The 14613-nt window shown below is 40.1% G+C and overlaps 1 protein-coding gene across 5 annotated transcripts in view; it reads left to right on the top strand.

Moving 5' to 3' along the window:
* The window catches only part of LOC109446977 (kinesin-like protein KIF28P), a 49672-nt gene that overhangs the window by 11909 nt on the left and 23150 nt on the right, over window positions 1-14613 (top strand). For 4 of the 5 annotated variants that reach the window (XM_074316897.2, XM_088799123.1, XM_088799122.1 and 1 more), the window contains exons 3-8: window positions 2089-2292; window positions 6259-6294; window positions 8010-8234; window positions 10040-10194; window positions 11864-11975; window positions 14207-14274. In XM_074316897.2, coding sequence (XP_074172998.2) covers window positions 2089-2292; window positions 6259-6294; window positions 8010-8234; window positions 10040-10194; window positions 11864-11975; window positions 14207-14274 — 800 coding nt within the window. The remainder of the gene's footprint in view (window positions 1-2088; window positions 2293-6258; window positions 6295-8009; window positions 8235-10039; window positions 10195-11863; window positions 11976-14206; window positions 14275-14613) is intronic. The other variant, XM_088799120.1, reaches the window with a different exon arrangement.

The raw sequence follows: 14613 nt of genomic DNA, 5'->3' as shown, positions 1-14613 counted from the left end.
TTTATGCACATGAGACATAAATGTTCTAGACCAGGGGTGTCCAAACTGCGGCCCGCGGGCCAACTGCAGCCTGCAATCCATTTTTAATTGGCCCACAGCAAATTCCAAAAATATATTTAGTTTACTTAAATAAACCAGGTGAGGCAATACGTACTTCACCTCAAGTGAGTGGCCTGGTTGTTTGTGTATTTTACCGCATATGGCCCTTGGTAAAAAACATTGAAAAAAGTTTGGACACCCCTGTTCTAGACCAATGCTACCTCAATAAAAAGTAAATGTTTTAAAAAGCTACTACAGTTAATAATTGTGTTTAGCAAGGTCAACACTCAAAAATCAATAGTACTTCTCTATGCTAGCAGTGAAAAACTTAAAATTGAAATTTTAAAATATTTACAATATCAAAAGCATAACATACTTTAAGGATAAAATTTTAAAAATATGTGCACAAGCTGTACACTATAAAACATTACTGAAAGGAAAACTTAAATGAATCAGACGACAGTATTATTAAGAAGTCAAATTGATCAATAGATTTAAAGGAATCTCAATCACAATCCCAGCAGTAATTTTTTTGTAGAAATTGATATATTATTTCAGTAACTTACATGGAATTGTAAAGGACTTTGAAGAGCCAAAATTATTTAAAAGAGAATAAAGTTGAGTACCTGAAAACCCACAATAGAGCTGCAGTAATCAAGACAGCCTGGCATTGCCTTAAAAAAAAAAAAAGATATATGAGTAGATCAAAGGAACAGAATATAGCGTCCAAAAATAGATCCTCATATATCTACAATTGTTTTTTCTTTAAAAAAAAAAAAAAAAGATGCTATATGGGTTGAATCATGTTCCCCCCAAATTTATATCCACCCAGAACCTAAGAATGTGACCTCATTTAGAAACTGGATATTTGCAGATGTCATTAGGTGAGATGAGGCCATACTGGATTAGAGTGGGCCCCAAATCCAGTTCTTGTAAGATGGGGGAGATCTGGACATCCAGACCCACAGGGGAAGGCCACGTGGCGATGGAGGCCGAGATTGCAGCTATATGCCAAGGACTGCTGGGAGCCAGACGTTAGGAAGAAGCAAGAAAGGATTTTTCCCTGGAAACTTAAAAAAGACTGTGGCCTCACCCACACCTTGATTTTGGACTTCTAGCCCCAGATCTGTGAAAGAAAAAATGTCTGTTGTTTTTAGTAACCTAGTTTGTGTAATTTGTTATGGCAGTCCTAGGAAACTAGGTGACAAGAGTCTTCAAAATCAAACAGATGTCAAAATTAAACATTTGTCGGGGTGGCCGGATGGCTCAGTTGGTTAGAGCGTGAGCTCTTAACAACAAGGTTGCCAGTTCAATTCCCACATGGGATGGGGGGCTGCGCTCCCTGCAACTAAGATTGAACACGGTGACTGGACTTGGAGCTGAGCTGCGCCCTCCACAACTAGATTGAAGGACAGTAACTGATGGGTCCTGGAAAAGCACACTGTTCCCCAATATCCCCCAATTAAAATGTTGAAGACCCAGCCCAGGTACTGGCAAGGCTGTAAAATACACACATTTATTATTGATGGATACCAGCTACCCTGTTTCCCCGAAAATAAGACCTAGCCAGACAATTAGCTCTAACGCGTCTTTTGGAGCAAAAACTAATATAAGACCCTGTCTTTTGTTATATTATATTATATAAGATCAGGTCTTATGTTATAGTAAAATAAGACTGGCTCTTCTATTAATTTTTGCTCCAAAAGACGCATTAGAGCTGATTGTACAGCTAGGTCTTATTTTCGGGGAAACAGTATTAGGTTGGTGCAAAAGGTTATTTTTGCTTAAAAGGTTATTTTCAACCTTTTAAGCCGCAATTACTTTTACACCAACCTCCTAGTTGGAGATCCATGGTGATCAGTGTTTTCCAAACCGACAGATCCCGGATTTTGGTTTCCAGCTTTCTTCCGTTGGTTCTAAGATAGCACACAGTTCAAGCAGGTCGTAGGATGCTAAGTAAGGTGGAAGTCATCAAGACCAGAATATTCAGGTTTTAAGGCTATTGTGAAAAGCCTGTGTTGAGTGTGATGCCTGCCATCTTCTTTCCAGAGAGATGTTTTCCAAGACCTTGGCCGGGGGATTCTGGACAGTGCCTGGCAAGGCTACAATGCCACGCTCCTGGCCTACGGCCAAACTGGCTCTGGAAAAAGCTACTCCATGGTCGGGTTTGGTGCAAACAAGGGGATCATTCCCAATGTGTGCGAAGAGCTCTTTCAAGCAGTTGAGAACCGGGAGAGAAATCTAGAATGCCAGGTAGTATTCTGAAAGCCCTTCTTTACGAGTTTCTTTCGTTTCTTTTTTTTTTTTTTTTTTCTGTTTTGGAAATCCTCCGCCCCAAATGGAAGTTATCAGCATCTCTATTTTAGGATAATGCTAATTTTTCATTCCAAAATCCTTATGACATGATTACAAAATCAAGTAGCAGCTAAACAAAATGTTGGATTTTTCTGGTTCTAGGGAGACAAACCCAAGGAAATACAGAGGGTGCCAAACAAATGTATACACATTTTAAGAAAGGAAAAACACTATTAAAATTGTAATACTCATTATATACCGATAACAAAAGATGAATACAAATCACGTTTGGCTTCTGCAATTACAAGAGGTGCTTACAGTGGTTCCCATCAGTGTCCAGACACTTCTGATTACGGCGAACTACTGCTTGAGCAACGTTGACCAAAGTGTCCACTTGTATACATTTATTTGGCACCCCCAGTATTTTTAAGAAGTGTTCTGAGCATCATGGAAGCAGACAGCTTCAATATTAGCACTAATGAGGTATTATTGTTGAAACTTATATAACAAAACCTTAGCTGACTCAAATCAGTGTTTTCCTTTGCTCCCCTTCTTCCACCAAGGTTGTGTTCTCATCTGAATTTATTGATTTATTTCTAAGTAAAGAATGTTATTTTGTTTCTTAGTTGTCACAGCATAGTTTCTTACTTGCCCTCGCACAGAAGGCCCAAGACTGAATTTTAGATTCACCTGACGGTTGGTGACATTTTCAAGGGGAAGCGTCACCATTAACGTAAACAGCTTTAAACCATGACAGTACAATGTCAGCAAATCCGTGTAAGCATAGTCTATGTTTCTGCTTCTTCTAAATAGCAAAAGAGATTAAATTTGTTTTTTGAAAATACAATAATGCATCATTTTTTATCTTAATTTTTTCCCCGATTTTCAAAGTAATGTGTCTAACTTAGAGAGTAGAAAAATTATTCAAAATCTTATCACCCAATCAAACACTCTTAGCATTTCAGTGTATTTCTAATTTTTCAATTGAAATGTTTTCAAAGTAGTACATGTATAGTTTAAAAACGCAAATGCCCAACAGAAAGGAAAGCCTATGTCCACACAAAAACTTATACGTGAATATTGCACAGCAACATATTCACAATGGCCCAAACTGGAAACAACCCAAATGTCCATCAATTGATAAATGGATGAATAAAACATGGCATATCTGTACAATGGAATATTATTCAGCAATAAAAATGGACAGAGCGTCTGGTACATACTACAACATGGATGAACTTTGAAAACATCACTCTAAGTGGAAGAAGCCAGACACAAAAGATCATATATTGTTGGATTCTGTTTATATAAAATAGCCAGAACAGGAAATCTACAGAGACAGAAAGTAAATTGGTTATTGCCGAGGGCTGGCGGACAGAGGAAGGGAGAAGGTAGAGATTGGGGAGTGACTGCTAATAGGGGTGACTGCGGAATTGCGGGGACACAATTTGCTAAATAAAAGTTGTGGAGATGGTTGCACTGTTCTGTAATGCACTAAAGACCACTAAATTGTATACTTCAAATGAGTGAACTGTATGGTATATGAGTGATCTCTCAATAAAACTGTTTTAAAATGGTACCACAAGGCCTGTAATGGAAGCCACCTGTCTTCTGCTTAGCCCTCTTCCCCTCCCCTATGACTTCCCACAGGTTACCATCTTCAGCTCTTCAGCAGATTTCCCTAGGATCTATTCCATATTTTCAAATAATGTGTTTCTCTTCTTAAGCAATTTTAGACATTGTCTACTATCTTCCCACCATGGTAGAAGACAATTTATCTGTCACACTCACAACCCCCTCACATTACTTTATCCCCACATACCCCCTACAGTATTATAAAATTTGTTTTAATCAATAGTGTTTAACATTTTAGCTGTGGAAATACTGTTCACTACTGAACCGCTGTTTTTGCACTTTGTTTTCCTTTGAGTTTTGAATTGCTTTTCGTGTGTATCTAGTTTTCTATAAATCTCTGTGTTTTTCTAAATGCTCCAAATCACTCTCACCTGCCTATTAATAATACTTTCCATATACTCAAACTTATCAGTTCCACTATTTTTCTTGGGTCACCTTCAGCAAGAGTCTTCTATTCTCCTGCTACTATTTGGAGCAGTGTTTTTCCACGGCTGCTGCAAAACTGTCCTTGCGGAACTTTAGTTCAACATTCTTTGTTGGCTCCTTGGGTTACAAGAGCCAATATATTCCTCACAGTAGTTGGTTAACTCTCTCCTTTTCTGCACCTTCCTCAGAAAAGGTACATGAAGGGTACATTACTGTGTCCTTGCATACCTGACAATATCTTTTCTAACTTTCTCACTTGATTGAAGTTTTTCTGGAATAGAATTCTAGGTCACTGCAACTACTGAAGACACTATTCCATTATCTTTTAACTTCAATATTGCAGTTGAGAAGTCTGGTACCATTCTGGTTCCCGATTCCTGGTACGTGAACTTCTTTACTGTAAGTTCCTCTTTCAGAGCTTTTAGAATCTTTTATCATTGATGCTCTGATGTGCCTTAGTATGAGCCATTTTTTCATGCATCAAGCTGGACACTCAGTGGACATTTTTTTTTTAATTGGGGATATTGGGGAACAGTGTGTTTTTCCAGGACCCATCAGCTCCAAGTCAAGTCATTGTTTTCACTCTGGTTGTGGAGGGCGCAGCTCACTGGCTGGCCCATGTGGGAATCAAACCGGTGACCTGGGTGTTATGGGCACTGCGCTCTAACCAACTGAGCCAACTGGCCACCCTCAGTGGACATTTTTCAATCTGGAGGTTCCTGTTCTTCAAATCTGGAAAACATTTCTTATATTATTTCTTTTTATCATTTTCTCCCCTCGGTTTCCCCTTTTTGTAACTACTATTAATTGGATTTAAGACCTCTAGTACTAATGTTCTAATTTTATTATTTTTTACTTTCTATTTTCTATTTCTCAGTCTTTTTTCTGCATTCTAGAACATTCCCTCAACTATATTTTATAACCCCTCTAGTACAATTTTTTTTTTTTGGCTATCATTCATAAGTTTAATTTATACTTCTATTCTCCGATTGTTCCTTTTTAATATCATCCTGCTTTTTCATGGATATGATTCCTCCTCTCTCTGAAGCAATTAGTTATAGGGCTTTATAAAGTGTTTTCTTCTACTCTATGTATTTGTTTTCTCTGAGCTCTTTTTTTCTATTGTTTGTTTTGATCTCTCTTTCATATTGGAGGCTTTGTCTGCTAAGCCTTGGCCCTTTGTTCATTTTAAAATGTAAGATACTCTGACGCTGGTTGGAAGCTCTGTGGATGCGAGGTTTCACTGGCAGGACTCACCAAAGGGTGTCTGACACACAAGCCAGCTTTTCACGGGTGGGAGATGGTGGTGGCAAAATGTCAGTATCTCAGGGCCTTTTCTTGAGGTCAGAGCCACTCAGATTCCTCCAATATTTTGTTTAAGATGTGTAAGCTTGGTTAGCAATATTCCAAGAACACGGTAGGGTAAAGACCAGTCTTTTTCTCGACCTGTGCTCAGATTGGAGGGTGAGCCATAAAAAACACACACACCTTTTTCTGTTACCAGTTGAGACACACACACACACACACACACACGCACGCACACAACGGTTTTGCATCTATATATATATATATATATATTATTAGTTTCAGGTGCACAAGACAAAGTAGTTTATCATTTATGTCCCTCACACTGTGTGAGCCCCCCTCCCCCCATTGCATCTGTTTTTAATTTATATTAAGAACTTCTTCCATATATCATTAAAAGTATTTGCAAATCTCATATTGCATGTGAAATGGAGCTTTACTGCATTCAATCTTGGTTTTTCTCTCTACTGAACATTTATATTGTTTCCATATTACTGTTTTTCAAAGATGACAGTTTCAAGAGAATCTTAAATTTACTTTATGGTCTTTTCTATGCAGGTTACATTCAGTATGCTGGAAATTTACAACGAACAGGTAACAGTGATTCTACTTTCTGACACACATCTGAGAGACTCTGCAGCTTAATAAACGTCATCTGTCGTAGAAATAGTCAAACCTCTGTAGCCGGCCTTTGACTTCCCGGCCCTAACTCGCTCTCCAGCTTCATTTCATGCCCTTTATCTCCACGCACTCTGTGCTTCAGCCACATAGGACTCTGCTTCCTTTACAGAACTGTCCTTTTTCCTACATCGGTTCTTTCTGTGCCTGGAATACCTTCCCTGCTGTCTCTGCCCGTAAAGAAACCCCTCAACTGTCCAGATCCAGCTCAAGTGTCAGCTCCTCTATTCATCCTGAGACAGTTGACCTCAGCTGGCATGGTGTTGTACGGGGGGGCCACATTTTATCGCCAAAGCACCAGATGCTCAATATTTTAGGCTTTGAGGGCTATACCGTCTCTGCTGCAACTCCTCACCTCTGCCCTTGCAGCACAAAAGTAGCCACAGACAATATGAAAATGAATGGGCGTGGCTGGGTACCCATGCAACTTTCTTTATGGACACGGGAGCTTGACTTTCACAAAACTTTCATGTCACCATATATTTTTCTTTTAATTTTTCTTCAGTCATTTAAAAATGTGGAATGACATTCGTACCTCAAGGGTCATACACAAACAGGCATGGGTTGAATTTGGCCTGTAGGCCACAGATTGCATAGTCCTCCAGTAGTTAGAAAGATTGCGTGGTTTCAAATCCCAGCTTCCTCATTTACTACTATTGTGTTTCCCCGAAAATAAGACCTAGCCTGGACCATGAGCTCTAATACATCTTTTGGAGCAAAACTTAATATAAGCACCAGTATGGTATGGTATGATATAAGATGATATGATATGATAAAGACCCAGTCTTATATTATACTAAAATAAGACCGGGTCTTATATTAATTTTTGCTCCAAACAACACATTAGAGCTGATGGTCCGGCTTGGTCTTATTTTCAGGGAAACACGATAGCTTGTGACTTTGGCAAATCACTATCTCAGAGCTCAGTCTGTTCATTTATAAAGTAGAGAATTTAAAATAAGACACTACACATTGAAATGTACCAAATTTCACACTTCTAACGCAGTAACTCGCAAATATTAGATACTCAGCAAGTGTTTTTTCATTCTACGCCCTCCCTTTGTACTTATTACGCTATCATGTCAAATGTTACGTACATATTTGTATCTCCAAAACAGATAATTATTTCCTTGTGATTACCTTTCTGTTTGCAGCACTTGGTGCAGCATTTGGTTTAAAATGGGTGTTCCCTAGTGTTTGCCAAATGGATGAATTGACGCAGGGATGTAGAATTGTAAGCTTCATATGGGCAGAGATTATATCCCAATAACTTTGGTGAACCACAAGCACCATGCAAAGCCTTGCAGTTAATCAGCACTAAATAAATATTATTGATGAAATAAATGTCAGTGTTTTTCTCTTTACATTAAGAAATTATCCATTTTGATTCTGACTTCACTAATTACCACTGGTTTCCTTATTTTCTTGATTGCCATTTCCCTGTTTCTTATTTAGCTACATTATGAGGTTTTCCGGTACTGCCAGAAAATTTAACATTCATTTATTCGTCCAATAAATGTTTGCTGAGCACCTAATATAGTCTAGGCAGAGATCGAACAGTGAAATAGACAAAAATCTCTGCCTTCCTGAAGTGCACAATTTTTATTCTTCCCCCTCGCCCCCCCACCCAGGTAAGAGATTTGCTCTCTAGAACCAAGAAGCCTGGAGGGCTAAAAGTAAGGGAAGATCAACAGCTGGGCTTTTATGTGGAGGGTCTGAAGTCAGTGCCTTGTGAGAACTATGCACAGATTGAAAGGCTGATGGAACAAGGGACAAAAATAAGGACCACAGCTTCAACCAACATGAACGTCAGCAGCAGCCGATCTCATATGGTCATCACCATTCAGTTCAAGCAGGTGAGTTGAGTGAATGCCGTTGTTCCCCTCTCCCACCAAGGGTGACCTTTGGGAAGGATTTCCAGTAGCACAGTGAGCTGGTGACTATTACAGAACCCTTTCAGATTGGACCTCTGGATTCGGTGCCTACCTCCAACCACAGACTGTAGGGTCAGAAGCAAGAGAAAGGGAGACACTTGCTCTTTTCCTACCTCCTCCCACATCCACGCTCCCCACTGGCTCCCAGCTTTCAGATCCATGAGCCTAGGGGACCATCAGAGCCCATCGACATTCGGAAGTACCAAAATACAGTCTTTGAAGCCAGATAATCCATGCAACTCTTTACTAATTTGAATCTTTGATCAACTAGAACATACTTATCTCTTTCAAACTCCTTGGTGGATATCAGAGAGTGACCTCTACAATGTCACCAGTTTGATTCAGAAATGGTTACAGTTGGCCCTCCATATCCACAGGTTCTGTATCCATGGATTCAACCAACCACGGATCAAAAATTCAAAAATAAAATGCTACGTCATTGCTGATGTGTGCCTACCATGACTGTATCTGTGCTAGACATGTACAGATTTTTTTTCATGTCATCATTCCCTAAACAATACAGGATAACAACTACTTACATAGCATGTACATTGTATTAACTGTTATAAGTAATCTAGAGACGTTTTAAAGTATATGTGAGGATATGTGAAGGTTATATGCAAATACTGCACCACTTTATATCAGAGGCTCGAACATCCACAGATATTGGTATCCATGGGGGGTCCTGGAACCAATCCCCCCTGGTTCCTGAGGGATGATTGAATTCCCAAAGCCTGGGCAAACATTACAGTTCATACGATTTACCACCTCTGTCCTGTAAGCCACAGCACTAGCCTACAGACTATAGTAAGTGAAGGTTGTCCTACTCTGGCCAAGAACAGTGGAAAAACACTGGGCCGTGTCTGACTGTCTACCAGCTCTGAAACTTTGGGAAATAGCTTATGCTTCCGATGTCTGTTTCCTGTTCTGCACAATGAGATAAATAGCTCTCCTTACAGGAATGCTGGGGGGCTTAAACGCTGGGGGGCTTAAACAAGATACTGTATTTTAAAGAACTTTGTAACTTTTAAGTACCAGTCACTTGATACAATGGTATTAAAATTCACAGACTTTATATGGTTTGCCCTATTTTTTTAACTTGATACTTTAGAGGCAAGAGAAGAAAGAAGGTGAAAAAAAAGATGAGTATGGAGGTCTAACAGCATACTCTATTGGCGTCAGTAAGAACACCTATTATCATATACCAGGCCCGGTTAGAACCATTCATTACATCTATCATTTACCCTCATAACATCCCAGGACTGGGCTAGTATCCCTGGCATTAAATACAACTGAGAAAGCCGAAACTCTGAAAAGTCATTTGCTCACAGTTATATAACCAGCGAGGGAAGCTGCCGCGTTGTAAAATCCATGTTCTTCCCACTACCTGACCACGCCACCCTGAATTGTCACTCATTTTGCAGATTTCTTGGTATTTTATATTTACAGTGTCTACTGTCCATAGAAATACTAGAGCAACGACCAGTATCGAATATATCATTGGAAATAACCTTGCAGAATTGGGAAGGGGCAACTGACATTGGGGCCTGGTAATGGAATACTGTAAAATGTCATGGAAAAGAAAACACTTTAATTTGTGAATTTCATTACATCTTTTTTTAAGTGTGAAATACAATTAGAAAATGCATTTTAAAATGTAAACTAGATTGACTTCACGTGCACCCTGCTACCACTCTAAGAGCATGACCTGTGGTGCTTTCCTACAGGTTTTCCTAGACAGAGACCTCACCAAACAATCCAGTATTAATCTGGTGGATTTAGCAGGAAGTGAAAGGCAGAAATCTTCAGGATCCGAAGGAGACAGACTTAAGGAAGGATCGCGAGTTAACTTAAGTTTGACCAATTTAGGAAATGTTATCAGGTAAATAATCAGTAGACAGGTATTTATTTGTACCATAAAACTGACTTCTGATATCAAAAATTAGATTAATCCTGACTCTTGGTTCATGACTCTCTGTCATCATTGGCTCATGCTTGGTCCTTTTATTACTTTATTTTAAACTAATTAATTGCTTTTTAATGAGATGAACACTAAGAAAACCACCACCCAACCCAACAAATAGTTGGTCTTCCTTTCCTGTATTTTCCTTGCACGTAACTAGCATCTTGAATTTTAGGTTTTTCTGATCTCGTTCTCTCCCCTTCTCATCTTTCTCTCATCCTTTCTTGTTTTATCACATGTGAATATTATTATTTAGTGGCACTCATTTTTGAACTTTATAAAAAGGGTAAAGTATTATATTTTCTTCTGGATCTTACTTTTTGAAGTTATTAAGGTATAAATTACATACGGCAAAGTACAAAAATTTTAAGTGTTCAGCTTAATGAATTGTTACGTATGTATGTATTGATGTAATTAACATCCATACCAAGATATAGAACATTTCCCAAACTCAGAAAGCTCCCTTACACCCCCGCCTAGCTTTCACTCCCACCAAAAAAAAAAAAAAAAAAAAAAAAAAAAGACCTTTGTCACCAAAGATTAGTTTTGCCTAACTGATATTATGCTTATGGTTTACATTTTGCATTTTTTGTGTCTTGTTTTAAGAAAATTAGAGTCAGAATGAGATCTGCCTATATTATACTTAAGTTCCTATCCATCTAGAGTTGATTTCAGTGTGTAGTGTTAGGTAAGCATCTTTACATTATTTTTTCCTGACAGAATACCAATTTTTCCAGTTACATTTGTTGAATAATAGTCCCTCCTTTCCCCACTGATCTGATATGCTATCTATCATACAGTAAAGTTCAATGTATGCTTAACTGTTTCTTGGCTCTTTAATCTGCTCAGTTGGTTAAAGTCTAAATATAATAAATACTTTATCTTCTTCCTGGATAATACACAGATCCTCGTCCTACATATTCAATTAATATGTAATTTAATTACATTATTTTTTAACCCCAAAAGACATTATTATTACTATTTTGTAGTGTTCATTCACATTTACCCCCCACACACACACTTTTTAAAAACTACTCATTCCTTATTAAAGCTCAGCTACTATCTGAGATCAATTTCCTTCTGGGTGAGTATACTCTTCCGAATTTCCGTTAGTGATCGTCTGATGGCAAACTCCCAGTTTGGTTTCTGTTCCAAATCTGTGAGATTAATTCCTTTTCTCTGTGATTACGATTTCTCACAGGCGGGACTGCCTCCTCCTGTCCCCCACTCTCTTCATCCCAGCACTGCTTTCTCTGTAGTCCCCCAGGGCGGGTGGGGGCTGAGGCGTTCAGTGTCATTCACTCTTCCTCTGGTTTTTCCAGGTTGATCTGGGAGAGAGAGCCAGTGGCCTTGCTGGTTAACTAACTTGCTTCAGCAACTTTGCACACAAGGTGTCTCAATGATCAGATATGATTCAGGGTCCCCTCTCAGATCTATGGGGTCACACAGGGGCTGTGAGCCGTGCTGCTGACACACGCCCAGGGAGGCAGAGCTCTTCCTGATACATTCTAATTTTAATTTGTTGTTCTGTATTTTTATTTATTTATTTATTTATTTATTTATTTATTTATTTATTTATTGCTTTCAGTGCTCTGGCTGATGCAGCCGTGGGGAAGAAAGTCTTGCACATTCCCTATAGAGATTCTGTTCTGACCAAACTGCTCCAGTCGGCTCTGGGCGGGAACAGCAGAACCGCTTTGGTAAAATGACTTTCTTGCAACCTGTTACACCAGCTCAGCTATTGTTAAAATTATTCTCCGTGTGCCACTAATCTAGATAGCACTCTGCACTGACATAGCACATTCTTACAGATTATCACATGACTCCTGGAGCGCTTTCTACTACGGTGTTCAAAGAAATTTTCTACATTGCTAATTATCATTTATTTATTTTTTTCTGTAGTTTGCAGGTTCTCTACAAGGAACATATATTCCTTTTATTATCAGGAAAAAAAACTAATACAATTTAAAAACTAACATGGTCGTGTTATTCTAATCAGCAGTCATTTCATGGCAAGACTGGAAATCGATTTGACCATGTTAGACACAGGCAGACATCCACCGTGGAGAGTAGCTGCATCACGGCATCTCACAAAGACTCCAGACTCTCATTACTAAATGTTGGCCAAGTGGGTACAATGTGGCGTTAAAATTAGAACTCTCTGTTCTTCAGCTTTGGGTACAGGAAGGGACAAAACTGGGCAAACTCTGCCTCCAGCCTCGTCCGGGCCTGCTGTCCTGGAGAGACCTGTTCTATATGCTCCTCTCTCTAGATGGCACCGGAAAACACATCCCTATTCTTGACTGTTTAACGATGCCTATTTAAAAATATTTCATGTTCGAGTTTTTCCGGTTGTCAGTACCTGTGGGCCTCAATGGGACATTCCCTAAGCATCTGGGCTAAAAGGTGACCGTAAGATGCCCTCTGAACTGTAGACTGCAAAAGTGAATCTAACGGGTCTCGGCAGATGTGTGCAAAGTCACCTGGGAGAGAGGATGACTTCTAGACCTGAGACACAGCTCTGACTGAGGCATCACTGTGCTTAACATGTTGCGTACGGATCACGAGAATCTTCACGAGGGATTTAAACCCCGCAGTACGCAACGTGTTAACAAAAAATGTGTGCTGGGTAGGAGGTTGGGCATGGTCACTGGTCATCTCAGGAGGCAAATAAAAAAGAGAATTTGCAAAACCAATGTGCAAGCTCTAGAATCTCTGTGGCTCCCATCGAAAAGTTCATGTTCTTTATCACCAAAGTGGAGGTAATAGCATTCAGTTGAAAATACAGATGGTCCCTGACTTAACAATAGTTCAACTTAGAATTTTTTGACTTTAGGACGGTGCAAACGCCTTACGCATTCAGTAGAAACCGTACTTCACATTAGGAATTGTGACGTTTTCCTGCGCTAGCCATATGCCCTCTGATCCTCTCTCGTGATGCTGGGCAGCGAGCCACCGCTCCCGGTCAGCTCGGCCCTCACCAGAGTAAATGACCGGCCCTCTGCAGTGTATTGTGTGTCAGTGTTGTTTTTGGATATTGTGCTTTGTGTGTTCATATCCCCTCATGTCTACGAAACACCCATGTGTGTCTCCTGCTTCTGGTGAGAAGAGGAGGAAGGAAGGCAATTGCTCTTGAGACGAAACTCAAGGTCACTGGCCAACCGCAGGCTGATGGAAGCGTCTGAGCACGTTTAAGGCGGGCTAGGCTGAGCTATGGTGTTGGGAAAGTTAGGTGTATTAAATGCACTTTCAACTTAAGATGTGTTCAACTTATGACAGTGTATCGGGATGTGACCCCATCCTAAGTGGAAGAGCATCTGTATTGCTGTGGTGATTAAATGAGGTGATATAAATGAACGAGCTTTAAAAGCTGCAAAGCTAAATGAAGGTTAATGATGATTCGCCAGGCTCCTGAGCTCTGGATCACAGTCGGGGCTATTGGTTACACACAGCTACATGGGCCGTCACATTCCCTCCTGCCCAGACTCAGGGACCCTGCCCATCTCCACTGCACCCAAAAGCGTGTTTTCTCATTTGAATTCTAGGACAATTAATTCGAAGCTGATAGAGAGACTTGAAACCATGCAAGTGGCTAGTCATGAGCAGCTTTCATTTGGTCTCTGCGATGCTAACATTCAACTGTCATAAAACCCTGAGTAAATCTGCTGGGGACTCAATGATGATGGCAGTGGAGTGAGGGGTCCACAGCACAGGAGTTTGAATGACTCAGGGCTGGTCCCAGTCCCAGCTCCGCCCCCTATCTGGGTGGCCTTGGGCATATTAGTTTTCTCTAAGCCTCAGTTTTCAGAGTTGCAAAGTTTGAACAATACTGTAAATTACAAGATGGTCTCTGAATGATAGCTGTAAAAGATCAACAGTAGCAACAAACTCGCACGTAAAAAACCAAATCTGAAAGAGATATTTCTTACAGATAGCAGCCATAAGCCCAGCTGACATCTGCTATGAGGAGACATTATCAACATTAAGATATGCTGAAAGGTACGTTTATGAATATTTGTTACCCATATGGTTCTAAGTTCTACATCTGGCAAACTCCCCTAGCGCCCTTGAGGGGGACAGTTCCAGGAGAAGGCACAACAAAATGATTCGTGAGAGAAGAGTGGGAGGAAATAAAGAGGAGAGAGAAGTGGGACTCAGGGCTCTGGTGAGCCTGGCAGTTCTGGATGGGGAAGGAGCCGTGGTCGCAAATCAATGGGAGGGGCACTGATGCCATTCCTAAAGAGGGTAGATCTGTCTCCCTATAGTTTCCATGGCCATTCACAGGTTTGTCCTTTTGTCACATGGGACATGTAGAGAATGGCAGGCAGGGCATTTTTT

The sequence above is a fragment of the Rhinolophus sinicus genome, chromosome 6 (genome assembly GCF_057876585.1).
Source record: "Rhinolophus sinicus isolate RSI-liver-muscle chromosome 6, RSI-T2T, whole genome shotgun sequence".
NCBI lineage: Eukaryota > Metazoa > Chordata > Mammalia > Chiroptera > Rhinolophidae > Rhinolophus > Rhinolophus sinicus.
This window is presented reverse-complemented; position numbering and strand designations above follow the sequence as displayed.